The sequence below is a fragment of the Eschrichtius robustus genome, chromosome 8 (genome assembly GCF_028021215.1).
Source record: "Eschrichtius robustus isolate mEscRob2 chromosome 8, mEscRob2.pri, whole genome shotgun sequence".
NCBI classification, from domain to species: domain Eukaryota; kingdom Metazoa; phylum Chordata; class Mammalia; order Artiodactyla; family Eschrichtiidae; genus Eschrichtius; species Eschrichtius robustus.
The window spans coordinates 88044346-88062366 of NC_090831.1; the positions used below are offsets into that span (position 1 = coordinate 88044346).

Here is an 18021-nt window from a genome sequence, read left to right on the forward strand (position 1 = left end):
AACTGTGTTGATTGAATGAGTGTGGCCAGTAATTCTGTGAGTAGAGATTTAAATTCCAAGTTCAGAGTAAAGAAAAAAAATGTATTTAAACTTTTAAGTTATCTCATTTTTATATGTGTTCATACAATTAAATATTAAAATCTTTTAAGTAGATTAACCAAGAATCCAGAATAAGATTAAGAAAGTAAAAGTTGGTTCCATTTGTACACAATTGTTCATCTCAGTAAAAAGGGAGGAGCTGGGGGCATGCAAACTAAGATATGATCTTTAGAGAAAATTGGGGAGGGAACATCAAAGTTAACATTTAGGACAAGCTTATGTTATCTTGTAACATCTTAGTGTTCTTGTTATATTAAATCTAGAATCTAGGTATTTTTACGCCAGTTATATTTAAAATATTTAAGACATTTAAATAGTGAAGTTCTTTAATTTTCCCCTTGAATTATGTAAGAGATGGGAGGAATTTGAGTGCTAGACAGTTTCATCTATGTGTATGATGTAAGACTTTTGTTAGTAATAATGAGTAGACAAGTAAATTTATGTATCTTTTTTCTTTTGTAGTGAGTAGTTTTTTGTATTTAGAATTACGTAAACTTTAGGAGAAAGAAATTTAATTGTATTTGTCAGTATGTGAAACAGCATACAGTTTGTCTATGTTTTAAAATCCAAAGTGGTACAGCTTGAACTTGAAATTATTTAGGAAAGATCAAATGTTACCTTTGAAACTTTAAGTTACTGATGTAAACCTTCCTTGGATCTTTGCAGTCTGTTTTTTTGTTTGTTTGTTTGTTTGTTTTAATTGTAATTACTAAGGGGAGAAATAGAATCCTGGTCATATTTATGTAATTCGGGGCTGAATATCTCTTTTTGTAAAGATGGGGAGAGCTGAAGGTTTATAGTAGATCCTACCAAAAATGCTTTAATTTTCCTCAAATTCCGACTTTTGTCACTTCCAGCTTGTCACAACTCAGTTTCTTTGTTGTTACTGAAAAGCATATTTAGCAGTTTTCAAAACAAGTTGCTGCTTTTCTCCTTTGGAAAATATATATTAATTTATAAATATTAATATTTATAGATACTAATATTCAAACCTTTAAAATGATACTGGATTTTCACATGCCAAGATTTTGATAACTTTATTCTTTGGAATAAGAACAAATGGCAAGAGAATATAAACAAATCTCAAGGGTTCCAATAATCTGTCAATTGAAACCTTTTTGAGGTATCTTGTTCTTTGAATATAATTGATTTCTAGAAGTAAGTTTAAATAAGTTGAACACTGAAATTACTGGATATTGTATTTAAGTTGATTTTTCCGCAGGTAGTGAAATAGCAAGCAGTGGAATTGTAGCTTGATTTTCTTAAATGTGAATTTTGGCATAGAGATTTGGCATATCTTTTAGATAGTAACCAAAAGATTTTGTAAACATACTCTTTTAGAAAAGGTGATTTGATAACTGTTTCTTCTTATGTAACTGATGTTTGAAATCAAGTAATACTCTTAAGACCTAAAGGTATTTTGGGTGAATATACTTTTACCTACATTTGCATGCTTATAAATGTCACAGTTATATCACTCAGGTCTATAAGTAATATTTCTTTATCCAGAGGTTATATTTCACACTGGCACTGTGAACATTATATTTGTGCAGAAAAAGAATCAGTGTAGGTCTTCTGAATTATAGACTGTGGTTGATTTTAGAATTTGGGGTAAGGAAAGATTCTTATGAAATGTGAAAAGTCTGTGTGTTTTAGTCAACCAGTGTTATATTATTGGTGTATTTCCTAAGTCTGTCTTTTGTGTTGAGACACAGTTTCTTCCTCAGAAGAAATTTTCCTGAAAGTATGTTTTTGTCATTTATCTTTTTAAATAACTCCTGTGTATCAGCACTCTGTTAGGAATGTAGAGATGAATATGACATGATTCTCTCCTGGGAAATCAGTTGTGTAGGGAAACTGGCAAGTAACATGTTTAATTTTAAAATAATTTAATTTAAAACATGAAATTATTTAAAATGTTATGGTAGTTATATACAGAGAATTATCTACTCTCAACCTAGTCACTCTTCTTACTCACTGTTACTGAGACTGCTTTTGTGCAAAACTACCAGTAATCTTATTTCCAAATTTTATGTTCACATCTCTGGTATTTCATTTGACTTTTCAGTAGCATTTAACACAAGTGAGTGACCTTGAGCCAGTCCTAGATTTCCTTTCTCTTCACTGACTGATCAATCTTTCTCATTCTTTCTCTGCCTAACATCTCAATGTTGGAGTGCTCCAGGACACTGTCTAGACCCCCTTTTATTTATAATCTCTCTTTGGGAATCTGATCCTTTCCCAATACTATCTATATGCTTATGTTTCCTAAATCTATATTTTCAGCACCAACCAACCCTGGAATTTCTGAATTCATATGTTTAACTGCCTACCGGCCATCTCTTCTTGAATATGTAACAGACACCTCCACTTAACATGTTCAAAGCTATTTTTGATTCTGGTGATTTTGGCCCTCACCGCCCACTCTTTTCCTCCCCTTTGTACCCTGTTTCCCTGGAGATATCACTAGCCATTGAGTTGTTCAAGCCAAGTACTTAGGAGTTATCTTTTGTCTCTTTATTTTTTGTCTCTTTTTCTTTTGCCAGTCACATCTAACCCACCGGCAATGTCCTGACAATTCTTCTTTCAAAACATATTCTGAATCTTCATCTCTCTTTGCATCCATACCATCTAAATTCAGTATACCCTTTCTTTCTTGGACTATTGCAGTAGGCTCCTTACTAGTTTTCTTATTTCCATTTCTTCTCTTAGCAGTAAGAGCTATCTTTAAAACACAAATCAGGTCAGGTCACTTGCCTGTGTAAAACCCTCCAGTGGCTTCCCATCATGCCTAAAATAACATCCATATTTCTAACTTTGGCTGGGTACCACATGATCTGGCCCCTGCCTGCCTCCCTGACCTCATTTTTTTATCACTTATCCCCTGGTCCACTACCTCACCTCATTGTAGTTCATGTACCTTCTTTTTGTTCCTGAAAGTACCAAGTTCATCCCCACTTTAGGGCCCATTCCTTTGCCCTAGAATGCTTTTCTCCCTTTTCTTAATTCAGTCTCCTAGTTGTGCCTGAGACTGTTCTAGGAGTTGAGGATAAAGCAATAAATAAGACACAGGGGTAGATGGAGGTGTTTTTCTTACACCTTTTTGTATGGTGGGTTCCTTGAATATGTAACCTAAAATATTTTCTCTGAAACTTCTTCAGCTCTCCCAGATGGCTTCCTCTTTTTGATGCCACAACTTACATAATTCATTTAATCTGTACCTTGATGGAGTTTACATTTTAGTTGCAGGTAGGGTGGGTGGAGATCACAATAAACAAGATTTGTAAAATGTATGTTAAATGGTGGTAAGTGCTAAAGAGAAAAACATAAAGCAGCAAAGTGCTGAGATGAGGAATGGGTTGTAATTTTAGATAAGGGTGGTCAGGGCAGTCCTCTCTTTGAAGGTGACATTTGAATAATCATCATCATCTGTTCTAGGTTGTGATATAACTCATAGATTTCTTCAACATAGAATAAAGACATACCCTTTTTAAAGACATTTTGTCCAAGGATAGTCTGTTTTCTTCTCTATGCTCTATTATTTGCCTTTCAGTTTTTACAGGTCGCATTTACTTCATCTTTCCATTTGTTACTGCTTGCCATCTTTAGCTTCCTTCCCTTTCCTGTATCTACAAGTTTGCATTTCTTCCAGTTCTTAACTTTATTTTAATTACTTGAAATATAGCACTGTATAAATATTTTAACTAAAACATTGGCATTTATCTGAAGTGAGCTGTCTTAATCCAGTGACTGACAAAGCAAAATTGTATGAAATTTACATTCTTTTCTTCTTGAGATTTAAATTTGGCCCCTGTATATCTTCTTGAAACATCATACTTTACACTTTTTTCACCATTTCTTGTAAGACTTCAGGTACAGGGCATAGTAATTGTTCTTTATAAAAAGATAGATAGGAGGCCTCTGATTCTGTGTTTGATCAGGAGAGCTGCTGAAATGGATTAAAACTCACTGGGCCTTATATCCGACAAAAAATATTACCTTGACGTGAGTAGAAAAAAGTCTGCCTTCAGTTTATTTGTAATTTACCTCTAATTTGTTGAGTTACATGTAAGTAACTTTCATTTTTTTCCCTCTCTCTTTTACTATGTTCCAATGGATTTCTCTCCTGTTCGACTGAATGTGCCGTGTATGATTCTTGGAATTCCTCGTTTACTGTTCCTCTGTGGATCTGTCTGTTGGAATCTGGAACACTGGAATGATGGAAATGTGTTCTTTACAAAGTAGCTGTGAGTATGCTACATAATTTATAGAGAGCCTTTTTTCTGGTCTAAGTTAAATTTCAGTTACAGTTGGATGAAATATGAACCAAGGAAGCCTTAAATTTAATGCATATTCTTAGCTCTGCACATAGTAGGCTTTCAAATATTTGACTTTAAGCTATTCTGATCAGTATCCTAACTAGTATATTTAAAATTAGCCTTTCAATTTAATTGGCTTACTTATCTTCTCAATATTTGTCTTAAAAATTAGTTTATATGAATTTTAAAAAATATTATGGATGGAATATTTAGTTTCATATGTGATGCTAGTAAGGAATGCAGATTGCTGTTCTTTGTTAAATCCAAATGTATTGAATTAGTACTTTGATCCCATATGAGTTTTTTTGGATGAGAATTTAAATGTGGCAAAAATCTTTAAGAAAAATGTGTACCTCTTAGGAATATTTTGCCATTATATTTTAATGAATGAGTAAGACCTACCCCTAAGTAAATTAATCAGTAAGACTCTACTCACTCAGATGGTCTGAACTATGGACAGTGTTTCTCACCAATGGGTAAGTTGAAAATCAGACTGATTTACTATGCCAATTTAGAAGTAGATTTCTTTGAATTACTCATGAAACTTACTGAGGTCATCAAAGAATCAAAAACCACACAGAAAACCGAATTGAAATTTACTTTAAAACCTGGATAAATCTGATGTCCCTGATGATAGAGGCAGCAGGCTCATGTAAAAACCTTGAAGTGACATAATTGGACCTAGTATAACAGCTTGAAAGATAATGTTACTGATTGACATTGATCATGAGAGCTTTTAAGAGTTCATGAAAAATTTTAAAGTCCACGTTTTGATTTTACTTCATGAATAAGAAGATAAATGTCAAGAAACTCCTGCCTCTGGTAATTAGTATGAGCAAAGGGGATGATTAAAAGAGTCCTTAATATAATTTTAAGGGGATCTGAATTTTGTATTGTGAAAAATCCTTTGTTTTTTTTTAGTTGATTGGTCAGAATCTTATTATTAGTAACTTACTATAAATTGAAATCTTTGCTCTGAGGCAGGTTTCTTTAATTTTTATTTTATTCCCTTGGGTTTTTATAATTGTCTATTGTCAGTCAACTTGTGCTCAATTCATTTTGTCCATTTCTGCAATTAACTAATACTTTTATTGCTAACACTATAAAATCAGTTTGATTCACCATGAATAATAGTTTATATAGTTCTCTAAAAATAGGTTAATGAAGGGAATTTGAAATGTGTGACAGAAGTGATTTGTTGATATATGAATAACTGGACTCCTTTTGCTTTTCTCAGCAACAGAAGAACCTTGAAGGCTATGTGGGATTTGCAAATCTCCCAAATCAAGTATACAGAAAATCAGTGAAGAGAGGGTTTGAATTCACACTTATGGTTGTGGGTAAGATATGATTTCTCATAAAATTGAGTTTTGATATGTTTCCAACTATTAATGAACTCTGAATGATTTGAGAAAACAATAGCCCAAATAACTTCAGGGATCATGTGTTATATTTTCTTTTGTTATGCAAATATGTTTTAAAATTTAACTTGATGGTGTAAAGGGATTTCAGTATTTTCTTGCCTCTTTCTTGTAGGTGGCACAGTTTTGGAAACTCAGTAAAAGTTGAGAAGAGGGGTGGGGGGTGTAGTGGTTGAATAGAACTCTGGAGAAGTTCTCTTCAATCGATGGTGCTACAAAAGGAAATAGCATCTTGTGGTTACTTATTACTCCAGGATAATTTTATTCTTTGGCTCAGATAGTGTAGTGAAGCCATATCGCATGAGTGTTTAACTTAAACATATGTTCTCTGAATTTGAAAAAGAAGGATGGCGTAGAGGATCATAATCATGCAAATGATTACCCTGGGAATTCATTCATTAAGTATAAGCCCTGGAATTAGTGAAATATGATGACTCTCCTTGTTCTTTAGTTCACTCTCATTTTTCTTATGAGTGTGTTTTATCCTATGAGCACCTTTCCCTGCCTGTATTCCATTTTAAGAGATTGTCAAGGGTTATTTTGACTGTAGGTTGGTAACATAATCATTATATATGCAAAAACACTTTACCATGTATAAGATTAGTTATCTTAAATGACAATCTTAAATGACTTTATAATATTTTCACCTCATATAGACTGACTTTATAACCTAGCTCCTCAGTTTGATGCAATTTTGTTGTATTTCTCTATTTGTTTTATGAAGGTAAAAGGCAGAATAGTGGATTGACTATCCATGACAGAGAAAATTGAGTTGATGCTGGACCTTTATGTACTGTGCATTAAATTTTGCTAATTACATTCAACTCCTGGTATTTTTATTTTGGTGTTGAATTAGATTAATTGAATTAGGTATGAAATACCCCTTCATTGAAGGGAAGAATATTTTATCAACTGACCAGAGTATTTTACCTGAGGGTAGGTTTGTGGCTGTTTGGAAATATCTGCATTGTAATAGTTCATAGTTAAAACCTGGTGGTAGAAAGTCTGCAAACTTGATACTTGGTAGAGTTGGTTAATTTGTCTGTCTCTGGTTGAGTAAGAAGCATAGTATACCTAGCTTGCAAGCTGCTGGTGTAGAGCAGAGGTGTGGGTCTAAATAGGTGGATAAAATATGCAGGACATACCTTTTCTTCCATAGATTGGTAACATAATCATCATATGTGAAGAAATACTACATCTTACCTTTACTATGTAATGTTAGTGATCTTAAATGACAAACCGTAGACAAATATAAGATCATTTTTTAATTTGTAGAAAACTTCCTATGTGCATTAGGAGAACCATAGCAATTTCCAAAAAAATTTTAATATTAAAATTTAAAGAATAACTTCTTGAATGTATACTTAGTAGAGTAATATCTGGGGGTCCAGGCCAGATATTTGGTTTGAAATCTCTGTGACATTTGTCCAGATGAAATAGTTAATAACCAGCTGTATTTAGAGTAAATACACAATCTCTGAATGTTACTTATTTGTTTTTCTGGTCAGTCCTTTTGTCAACTACAGCTTTTGTTTTTCTCTTCTTTGATAAGACTTCAGCTGCGGATAAAGAAGAATGGGTGTTAATATTGTTATTCTGTTATCCCCACTATACCTTGAACATTACTGTTTAATTAGCTATCTTTGTATAGACTTGTTGAGTGCAGGGTCTAAATCTTTTCATCTACATAGTTGCAGTGTATAACACATAAAAGTCACCTTTTGGAACTTCCCTGGTGGTCCAGTGGGTAAGACTCTGTGCTCCCAATGCAGGGGGCCCAGGTTCAATCCCTCGTCGGGGAACTAGATCCCCCATGCATGTCACAACTAAGACTTCGCATGCCGCAACTAAGAAGTCCACGTGCTGCAGCTAAAAGATCCTGCATGCCGCAACTAGGACCCAGCGCAGCCAAAATAAATATAAGTTAATAAATAAATATTCTTTAAATAGTCACCTTTTAAGTAAGTATTTAATACATTGTTTTTCAGACTTTAGGCCAAATCTAACAACATTGTTTGTAAATCACAGAAAGCTAAGACTTACCATACTTTAATATTCTTGACTTAGAGACTGCAAGCTATTCCTTATGACCTAAGTCCTCATTTCTGAGATATATGCTCAGAGCAGCTTTGGCTCTTACAACAGTTCTTGGTTTGAGACTTATACATTGATACAAACTGAGAATCTATATTTAACAGTTGATTTCTTTATCTCTTTGTCCTTTGTTGGGAAACCTTTATCCAGTAACCTTGCTTCATAAGCAATATTTAGTATTTACTTGAGTGACTTTTTTGTATAAAAGAGGCATAATTTGTTTTCCCATATTTTCTTCCCTAAAGGAGCTAATAATTTTTATGACAATGTAAAGTATACATAAAAAGATAAGTAACATTTTTAGTAAGTAAATACAAGTCAGTAGAGTCATACAAAAATTAAGAGCCATAGATGTTTAAAGGTATAGGAGAGCTTTTCCCTGGTTCCCTGGTTGGAATTATTATTGCCTTACTTGAGAAGGAGGTATTAGGACAGATTTTTGAAGAATAGAATTGGGATAGACATTGAGCGGGCAGTCCAGTTGGGAGAACAATAACCAACCCCTACATAACTTATTATGTGCCAGGGAATATTTCAAGTACATAAAGTACTGATACTTTATGTATGTAACTCATACAGTCCTTAACAGTAACCCTATGATATAAGTATTATATTATTGTTATCTCCTTTTTAGAGATGAAGAAACTGAAGCATGGAGATGTTAGGTTACTTGCCCATGGTCACACTGCTAGCAGATGCCAGAACCAAACCCGGTCTGTTTCTCAGTCTGGTGTGTTCTTAGGCACTATGCAGAGGCTCATTTGGGAATACTGGATATAGTGCAGAGTTCAGTAGAGTGCGTCCAGTATGCCTTGAACTTGTATGATTCCAACTAGATATTGTTTTCCCTAAAAAAATTAAAAGAGGCAGAGGGACAGACAGAGAGAGAGAGAAAGGAAATGAATGAGAATTTTAGAGAAAAAGAGTGCAAGCAATTTTTTCTGCCATTCTACTGGAATGAGTGCCTGTCCTAGGGTAGGCATGGTGGGAGAGGTGAATTCTCTTGTTCCCCCAGTCATTTTCAGCTTCCACATACTTTTATAGTGTGAGCATCTCACCTTGCTGAGTTAGTCTAGGTGCCTTAATATAAACTAGTTACTTCTTATGTGCTCAAAGAAACAGGTATCTGCTTTAGTGCAGGAAGAAAAACAAGTTGTCAGTTTATATGTAATTGTGCATTATGGATGATATATTGGGGGGCAGTTCAATATTAATTTGCACTGCATGTTGATTTTAGGATCTGACCCCGAAGTGGTAACTTTATAATAGTTGGAAATAAGGCTGGAAGGGTAGGCTAGCCTAAATTTTGAAGACCTTCATTGCCTCCAGGATAAAGAGATTGGAATTCTTGATTTTGACTCTTTATTTGAAAATTTACTTTAAAACCCAGTGTCAGACATATCAGATAATGAAGACAGTTAGGTCTCTAATTCAGCAAGTGTCAAACCTATTCGGGCTTGGAACTTGAAAATCGTTTGTGTGCTTCTTAATTTTTGCTCTGAGAATAAAATATTAATTGTAAAATCTTGATTTTACTAGAATCTTTCAAAGAGGTAGAACTCAGAAAGATTGTAGACTGCTTTATCTGACCAGAAAATGTTTTGAAAAACAAGTGGCATTAAGTCTATTATTTTGGATTCTTTGAAGATAAAATTCACAGTTCAATCATTTTTATAATATTAAGCTTTGCTATTTTTTTTTAAATTTATTTATTTATTTTTTGGCTGCACTGTGCAGCAACCAGGGATTGAACCCACACCCCTGCACTCGGAGCACAGAGTCTTTTTTTTTTTTTTTTTTTTAATCTTATTTATTTATTTATGGCTGTGTTGGGTCTTCGTTTCTGTGCGAGGGCTTTCTCTAGTTGCGGCAAGTGGGGGCCACTCTTCATCACGGTGCGCGGGCCTCTCACTATCGCGGCCTCTCTTGTTGCGGAGCACAGGCTCCAGACGCGCAGGCTCAGTAGTTGTGGCTCACGGGCCCAGTTGCTCCGCGGCATGTGGGATCTTCCCAGACCAGGGCTCGAGCCCGTGTCCCCTGCATTGGCAGGCAGATTCTCAACCGCTGCGCCACCAGGGAAGCCCCTCAATGTGATTTTAATAATATATATAGGTTAATCCTTGAATTATAATTTTTAATCTATTTTTGCTTTTCATTCATATTCTATCTTTGAAAATAGACCATTTAAAATACTCTAATGTTGAAAAACACAGCCACCCTTTTAACAGCCTTTCTGAGAGCCCTCAGATGAACTCCATAGTATGTGGGCTAAATTAAGGAAGAGAGGGTGAGAATGCTGATATTTTTTTGTCATAAGAAAATTGTCCTCTTGATATTGAATATACTCAAGATTCATTGTGAAGGTGAACTGAAATAAAAGTTAGGAAACATTTGTTGATTTTCATTAGCTAGACTTAGGTACAAATATGAGAAGGTTACATAGTCTAAAAAGACTGGGCACTGTATGCAAAGAAAGGTGCTTAGGACTTTAAAGACTAGGGAGCAACTTCTTTACAGATAGAAATAGAATTTTCACACAGGAGATTATTGTGTGGTTTTCCTCTTGGTTTGGCAGACTGCTTTTTCTTGATCCTTAAGGGGCAGTTTCTAAATCTTCTTTAATCTAAGGCATGGAGATCAAATACTATTGTTGGTCAAATTGGTCCATCCTTTTCCTAGGTAGTTCTATCACATGTCTCTGAAATACAGTTTTAAATATGAAATTGTCTTACTGTCTCTTCTTCCTAGCTGTGACTACAGACAGCCCAGTACCACAGGAAGTCAGAATTTCCCCTTCATACTCTTAGTCCACCAAAACAAGTCCACTCTCCAAAGCATTTGTAGACTGAGTTTTTTTCTGTGTTAGGAACCAGGTTTACTCTGTCCCAAAGCAGGAAGTTTTCTATCATTACTTTTTTGGGTGCCCAGCTGGTGGATTTTGTAGGCAAGATAGTTTTAGGCCAATATATCATACTTGTTTCACCAGTGTAATACAGAACCTCAGAATTATTTTAAAGGTCGGAAAGTTATAACCTGCCTCCCATGAAAGGCCTTGCAAAGGTGGTTGAAATTGTTGACGTTGTTAATTTTACCCCAATTTTATTTTTCAATAAACAGAAACATATTTTAAGTATATAATTTTCATGCATTTACATGAGTCCTTTTGACATATTTTACTATATAGGAGTAATAATTTAAAGCAGTGCCTAAGATACTGAAGACCCATGGACCTGATTTTTTAGGGGAAACAGGGTGACTAAATGGGTTCAGTGACTGAACTTCCTGAAATGTCATTAAGATTTTTATCATGTATTTATTTTCTGGGGAGAGATTGCATATTTAGATTCTCAGAGGGGTGGTTATTCACCTAAAAATTGAGAACTATAGGTACAAAGTATTTTATGTAATTGGAAGTATGTGACATTGATTTATTGATTCTTGTGCTGAAATAATGTTTTAATTAATTTTGTAACATTTCTAAACACAAAAGTTACAATTACAGTATACAGCTTTTTTTCCCCTGAAACATTTGAAATGCGTGATCCATCATTGCCCCCTAAATACTTGTGTATTTCTCTTCCTCAAGGATCTTCTCGGACATAACCATTAATGTACCATCAAAATCAGAAAATAGCAAATGTATGTTTGTATACATGCACACGTATATATAGACACACACCCACATATATACTCTTATATCTATAGTTCATCTGCATCTATTATGTATGTTGAAAATCATTAAGTTCACACTGATATCTCCAATTTCAGTTCATCACCACAGTGGTCATTCTACTTTTCACCTTTTCTCTAGTTGTAACATCCTTCTGATGGTGAGAAATCATTATCCTTAATACGTTTACTTTTTTTTTAATTGAAGTATAGTTGCGGTACAATATTATATAAGTTACAGGTATACAATATAGTGGCTCACAATATTTAACTTAATATGTTTACTTATTTGATCAGTTCCCCTGTATGTTAACTAATTTCCTGCCATGTCCCCCAGGCTTTTCTCTTCCTCTCTCTGATGGAGTATCCCTATCCCTACTCACCCCTCTCAAGTGCTGTGACACCCTGTGGCAGGCCACTCTTCTCATGCAGATGCCCTCCTCATCCTTTTTTGGGTTCAGGCCTTCTCCCAGACCCCCTTGGAACCTGTCCTTATCTTGCAGACTCTGACACCCTGCCCTGGGCCACTGTGGCTCTCCTTCCAGCATGTTCACCTGCCATTCTCAGCCTCAGATAATGATTTCTGGACTGAATTTTCAGGCAGGAAAGTGGAAGAGAAAGAGCTGAAATAATTTTGAAGGGTTTAAAAACTAACATTTAACTGTATTATAGAGTTAACTGGCATATGAATAGAAGAACTAATTTGATTTTTTTATTCTTATGTTAAAAAAAGTAAAAAAAAAAAAAGGTAAAATTGTAGTTTGGGGCTACCATAGAAAAAAAATGACTAAATGGAGATAAAACTCTGGAAAAATTTAGCCTGGAAATGAAAGTTATTTGCAGGTGTGTATAGTGTTGTAGAGATACCATTGGTTACATTTACATATGTTTTGACAAACTGAGTTTGTAAAACTTTTGTATGACCTCCAAATTTATTAATAGCTGAGACAAATAGGTTAATATTTAGAAGGAAGAAAGCTTTCGACTTTGGGGCTCTGTTCTTACACTGCCTAGAACTCTCAAGCAAGTAGATGACACACAAGGTAATTGTGCATATCAAGGAATCAAATGTGTAGGGTAACTTGTGGTTCATTCTTAACTAACTCAAGTTTTTATGATAGAAGACTATGAATTATTTATTATGTTACAAGTGGTAATATTTATAGTAATAACATAATAATAGTTCCATAGAATTCCTGTCATGGTCCTGAGAATAGATTTTAACTGAATGGTCAGTAATTCAAGTGACACACACTGATCAGCAGTAAAGTGCTAAGAGTTACAGACTAAGCTAATGATATAAAAATGGAAAAGACCACTTCAACTCTCAAAGGTATTTCCAGGGAAACACACACTACTAATTACAATTTAATTTAATAAATGTTTCAGTAGTATACATTTAACATGCCATGTAAAGAGGGGAGTTATTATATGGGCTTAATGGGGAAAACATCTTATTTGTCTGAAAGGATAGAGTCCTGAAGCCAGTAACTCATATTGTGCTTGCATTTCAAATGCATTATTTAGTTTGGAAATTTTGTAAAAGAGTTATTTATTCTTATGCTTGTTATTTTGTTTTTAGCATACCATGAAAATCAGCTTCTATATTTAAACTAATTTAAATCTACCGTATAATACTAAGTACAGCAACTGTTAAATTAAAAAGAATATTGTGCTTAATCTAGCTTCAAACTCCAATTTCTGCCACAAATGGTCATTTTGAATCTCAATTTCCTTATCACAACAGACATTTACCTGGTCTTTCTAAACCACTGAGATTTAAAACAAACAAACAAAAAAGCCATGCCCTCTAAGAACCTGAGTGTATGGGATGGGGGTAGAGTGGAGACACTTGGACAATAATACCGTCTGCTATTTGTAACCACCTCTTCCTCACAGAGGGCTTGAGATAATTGTGTATATAAATGTACATTGTACATATACTATATATATATAAAATGTACCTAGTAAATCTGTAAACTAAATAAAATGTTAATTTTAAGCAAATATTTGTTAGTGCATTTTTACAACTTAGTTTTAAGATCTAAATACCAGGGATGAAGAGCAGAGAAAGATCAGGGATGGTTGAGAATGATATGGCAGTTAATAGGTTAAATACTTGATTAATCCTTACTTTGAACTTCTGCTTTAGTTGAACTCCTTTGATTATTAAACATTTAGAGTACACGTGCCCTTACTTTGCAATTCAGTATACACATTGCTGGGCAAACCTTTTTTTCTGGTGAGAGATTTAGCTAATTTGAAACATGGTTGAGAACTTGTTCTTTTCTCATTATAAATAAGGTTTAGCTGGGTAGCTTGCATTCTTGTTAACAAAATTGATTTTTGTATTTGCTATTATGCACGTTCCAATAAAGGCATGATGTTTAAGTATTTTGCTGAAGTTACTTATGTGACATCTCTGATTATTATTTTTTTAATTTTTAATTAAAAAAATTTTTTTTTAAATTATTTATTTTATATATTTATTTTTGGCTGTGTTGGGTCTTCCTTGCTGCGCGTGGGCTTCCTCTAGTTGTGGCGAGCGGGGGCTACTCTTCGTTGCGGTGCGCTGGCTTCTCATTGCGGTGGCTTCTCTTGTTGTGGAGCACAGGCTCTAGGCGCACGGACTTCATTAGTTGCAGCACGTGGGCTCAGTAGTTGTGGCTCGCAGGCTGTAGAGCGCAGGCTCAGTAGTTGTGGCGCACGGGCTCAGTTGCTTGGCGGCATGTGAGATCTTCCCGGACTAGGGCTCAAACCCATGTCCCCTGCATTGGCAGGCGGATTCTTAACCACTGAGCCACCAGGGAGGCCCTAGTTTCATTTTTTTAAGAGAAGTGAAAAACCTTGATTCTGTGAAACAGTCTATGTAGACTTCTTTTTTTTAATAGTTTTTTCTCCAGTTTAATCTATATTCAGTTACCTATTAGCTCTTACTAGATGCCTTTTACTTCTCTAATACCAATTATTTTATTTCTTACTTCTAAGCTTATTTATCCTCCTGTATTTTCTTTCCTTTTCATTCAAATTCTAAACCAGAGAGAGGTTGAAGATTTCATCTTTTTAAAAGAACTGTTCCACATTTTAGCATTACTTAAGTGCTCATTGGTTTGCTTGATTAGTTCCTATGGATGTCTCAGTGAAATGCTGCTTGCTTGCTTGCTCTGTGAAGCCATCCTTGATTTCCTTCAAACTGTACTTAGGTGTTCTTTATGTATTCCTACTATATTTTTTGTTTAACTGTAACTATAGCTTGTTTCTCAACAAAATTACACTATTTGAAGGCAAAATGTCCCCAGTTCTAGCATTTAGCAGCTGTTCAATAAATAATAAAATGAATTTATGTCTTTGCTTTTTATCAATTGTAATAGTCCATCAGAGGATAGCTGTTGGAATGGAAAAGCTATAGGATGTTGGGATGAGTTTATTCATCTGAGTTAAACCTTTTTGCTCCTTGGCAGGTTTTTTTTTTTCAAGCTGGATCATTAAATCAATTTAGTGAATCATTTTAAAAAATGAAAAATAGAAATGATTAGAAAATAGACTGCATTTTGCTTAGCAAGAGTATTGTTTCATGAAGGTTTTAAATTTGTACACATAAACATTTATACAATACAGATAAGTATACCTATATATTTGTGTTTACTGCGTTTTGATGCAAAATGTGTGTTTGGGGTTTTTTTGTTTGTTTGTTTTTAACTGTAAACTGTGGTAAAGTAAGTTGGAAAGCCACTGCCCAGTGGGAGAGTCCAGTAGAGAATATCAAGAGAATTCGTTTAGAAGCAGATTTACATGAAGAGCAGAATTGAGGACTAGGAGTTAGAACACTGCTGTTCTGGTATCTCTAAGGACTATTCCAGTTCTAATGTTCTGAAACTCTACATAATTTAGCAAGATGATGTAGAACACATTGTATGTGTTCATTACACAGTTTGTGAAATGAAATGGGTTTTCCCAAGCTGCTAATGATAGAACTGAGGAGGAGCGTCTGTGGTTAAGTGTTTATGTGCAATATACAAAGGAAAAATCCTCAAGGTTTAAGCTGCCTATGAATTTTCTACTTAACTAATACAGTAAAACAGTATTATTTATGTCAGTTGCTATAACTATATGTGGTTAAGGAAAAATAATTTACCAAAGAATTATACGGTATAATGTCTCAGTGTGTTTCATGTATCAGATATTAATAAATATTTCAAGGGGTTGGTGGAAATGATCTAAGGCTGTAGAATTGAGGAGGTGCTGGGTAAAACAAAGATAAGCAGTTTCTTTAATTGTAGGACATCTCAGACCCCTTATAATCCCAAGGACCTAAAGGAACGTGACTTTATTATAAATAATTATTGACCTAACTTTTTTCAAAACCTTATGAACAAACATTTCATGAATGTTTCATTCTTAGGCTTGAAGTATAATATTCTTGAATGATGATGGCATGGGTTTCATGGGCTAGACTTCAAAGATAAAGAGGACATGGGTTATTTTAACCTGCTGATAATGTTAAACTACAGGTATAATATTAGACTCTAGTTAATTACTCTTATTTTATAATTTTCATAAAGTATTTAACATCTTAAATTGGTTAACAATATTTTGTTTTAATGAGGACAGAAAAAAATTTAATTCCAGTTATTTCCTTTTAAAGTCAGTAAAATAAGGGAATGATAATGACTTTGTTGCAGAACGTTTATAGTGCATTTCAAAGTAAAATAAATGTGTCGTTCATTTGGATCATTTAACAGATCTTAAAATATTATGTTAATTATAAAGAAATAGAAAATGTTATGGATAGGTATTCTGTTTATATTTATTGAATAATTTTGTTTTCTTAAGCTAGGATATGTGATTCTGAATTTTGTTATTCTTAAATGTTTCCTAAATAATAATGATAAATAACTTGATTGAGGTTCTTTCCACAGATTCTTTAAGTAGAGTTGGAGTTGATGGGACTAATGTAACTCTCAATTATTTTGCATTAGCAACGCTATTGCTTTCCCTTTAGTAAAGCCAGTGAGCAAGAATCTATTGTAGTTATGTCACCTTGAGAGTATTAGGACAAAACTATTATATTTTGTATTATGATTATAGGATATCTGACATTTTGGTTTGGAAGTAAATATCACTCTACTAAAGATAGGTAGGAATTAATAATTTAATGTCCAAACTCAGGCATAACTTCCCTGCAGTCAACATTTCTTTTTATTTATTTTGAGGCTAGTACCTGTTAGAATCATTATGTTGTCAACCTTACCTTTCTACTCTGTTCTTAAATGTCTCACATGTTTATTCCCCCCAAAAAAGAAAAGTTTATAAATATAAACATTTTTATTTTCTAAAAGGTGTAAATTCTAAAGACATTTAGTAAGGTGAAGTCCCTTTTTCTCCCTCCTTCAGTTCCAGTCCCTTCTCTAGTGACAAGCATTATTAAGTTGTTACAAGTTTTCTGGCATTTTTCTATAATTTTATATACACTAGTCATTCCCATGTAGATTTCTTTTTTATATAAATGGTACTGTGCTGTAAATACTGTTCTGTGAATGTTTTTTTCCCTGTCATTTAATATATTATACTTATATTCATGTCTGTACATAAAGCAACTCATTCTTCAGAGCATGGGGTATTCCATACTGTGTGATTATCATGATTTATACAGTCTACTGTTGATGGACAATTAAACAATGCTTAATTTCCTTGAATTTTTAGGCACACATATAAATGCTTGTATAATGTACATTTCTAAAAGTGAAATTGCTGGGTCAAAAGGCATGTGCATTTAAGTTGTGATAGACTGCCAAATTGTTCCTCAGAAAAGTGATACCATGGCACAAAAACAGAAACATAGATCAATGGAACAAGATAGAAAGCCCAGAGATAAACCCACGAACCTATGGTCAACTGATCTATGACAAAGGAGGCAAAGATATACAATGGAGAAAAGGCAGTCTCTTCAATAAGTGGTGCTGGGAAAATTGGACAGCTACATGTAAAAGAATGAAAGTAGAACACTCCCTAACACCATACACAAAAATAAACTCAAAATGGATTCGAGACCTAAGTGTAAGACCGGACACTATAAAACTCCTAGAGGAAAACATAGGAAGAACACTCTTTGACATAAATCACAGCAAGATCTTTTTGATCCACCTCCTAGAGTAATGGAAATAAAAACAAAAATAAACAAATGGGACCTAATGAAACTTCAAAGCTTTTGCACAGCAAAGGAAACCATAAACAAGACGAAAAGACAACCCTCAGAATGGGAGAAAATATTTGCAAACGAATCAACGGACAAAGGATTAATCTCCAAAATATATAAACAACTCATGCAGCTCAATATTAAACAAACAAACAACCCAATCCAAAAATGGGCAGAAGACCTAAATCGACATTTCTCCAAAGAAGATATGCAGATGGCCAAG

General features: G+C 34.1%; 1 protein-coding gene across 3 annotated transcripts in view; it reads left to right on the forward strand.

The window, feature by feature from the left end:
- The first annotated feature begins 4267 nt into the window (after positions 1–4267).
- SEPTIN7 (septin 7) overlaps positions 4268–18021 on the forward strand; it is a 76775-nt gene continuing 63021 nt past the window's right edge. For 2 of the 3 annotated variants that reach the window (XM_068549298.1, XM_068549300.1), the window contains exons 1-2: positions 4856–4894; positions 5656–5758. In XM_068549298.1, the coding sequence (XP_068405399.1) occupies positions 4871–4894; positions 5656–5758 (127 nt within the window). In that variant the 5' untranslated portion in view covers positions 4856–4870. Of the gene's footprint in view, positions 4347–4855; positions 4895–5655; positions 5759–18021 lie in introns of those variants that run through there. The other variant, XM_068549301.1, reaches the window with a different exon arrangement.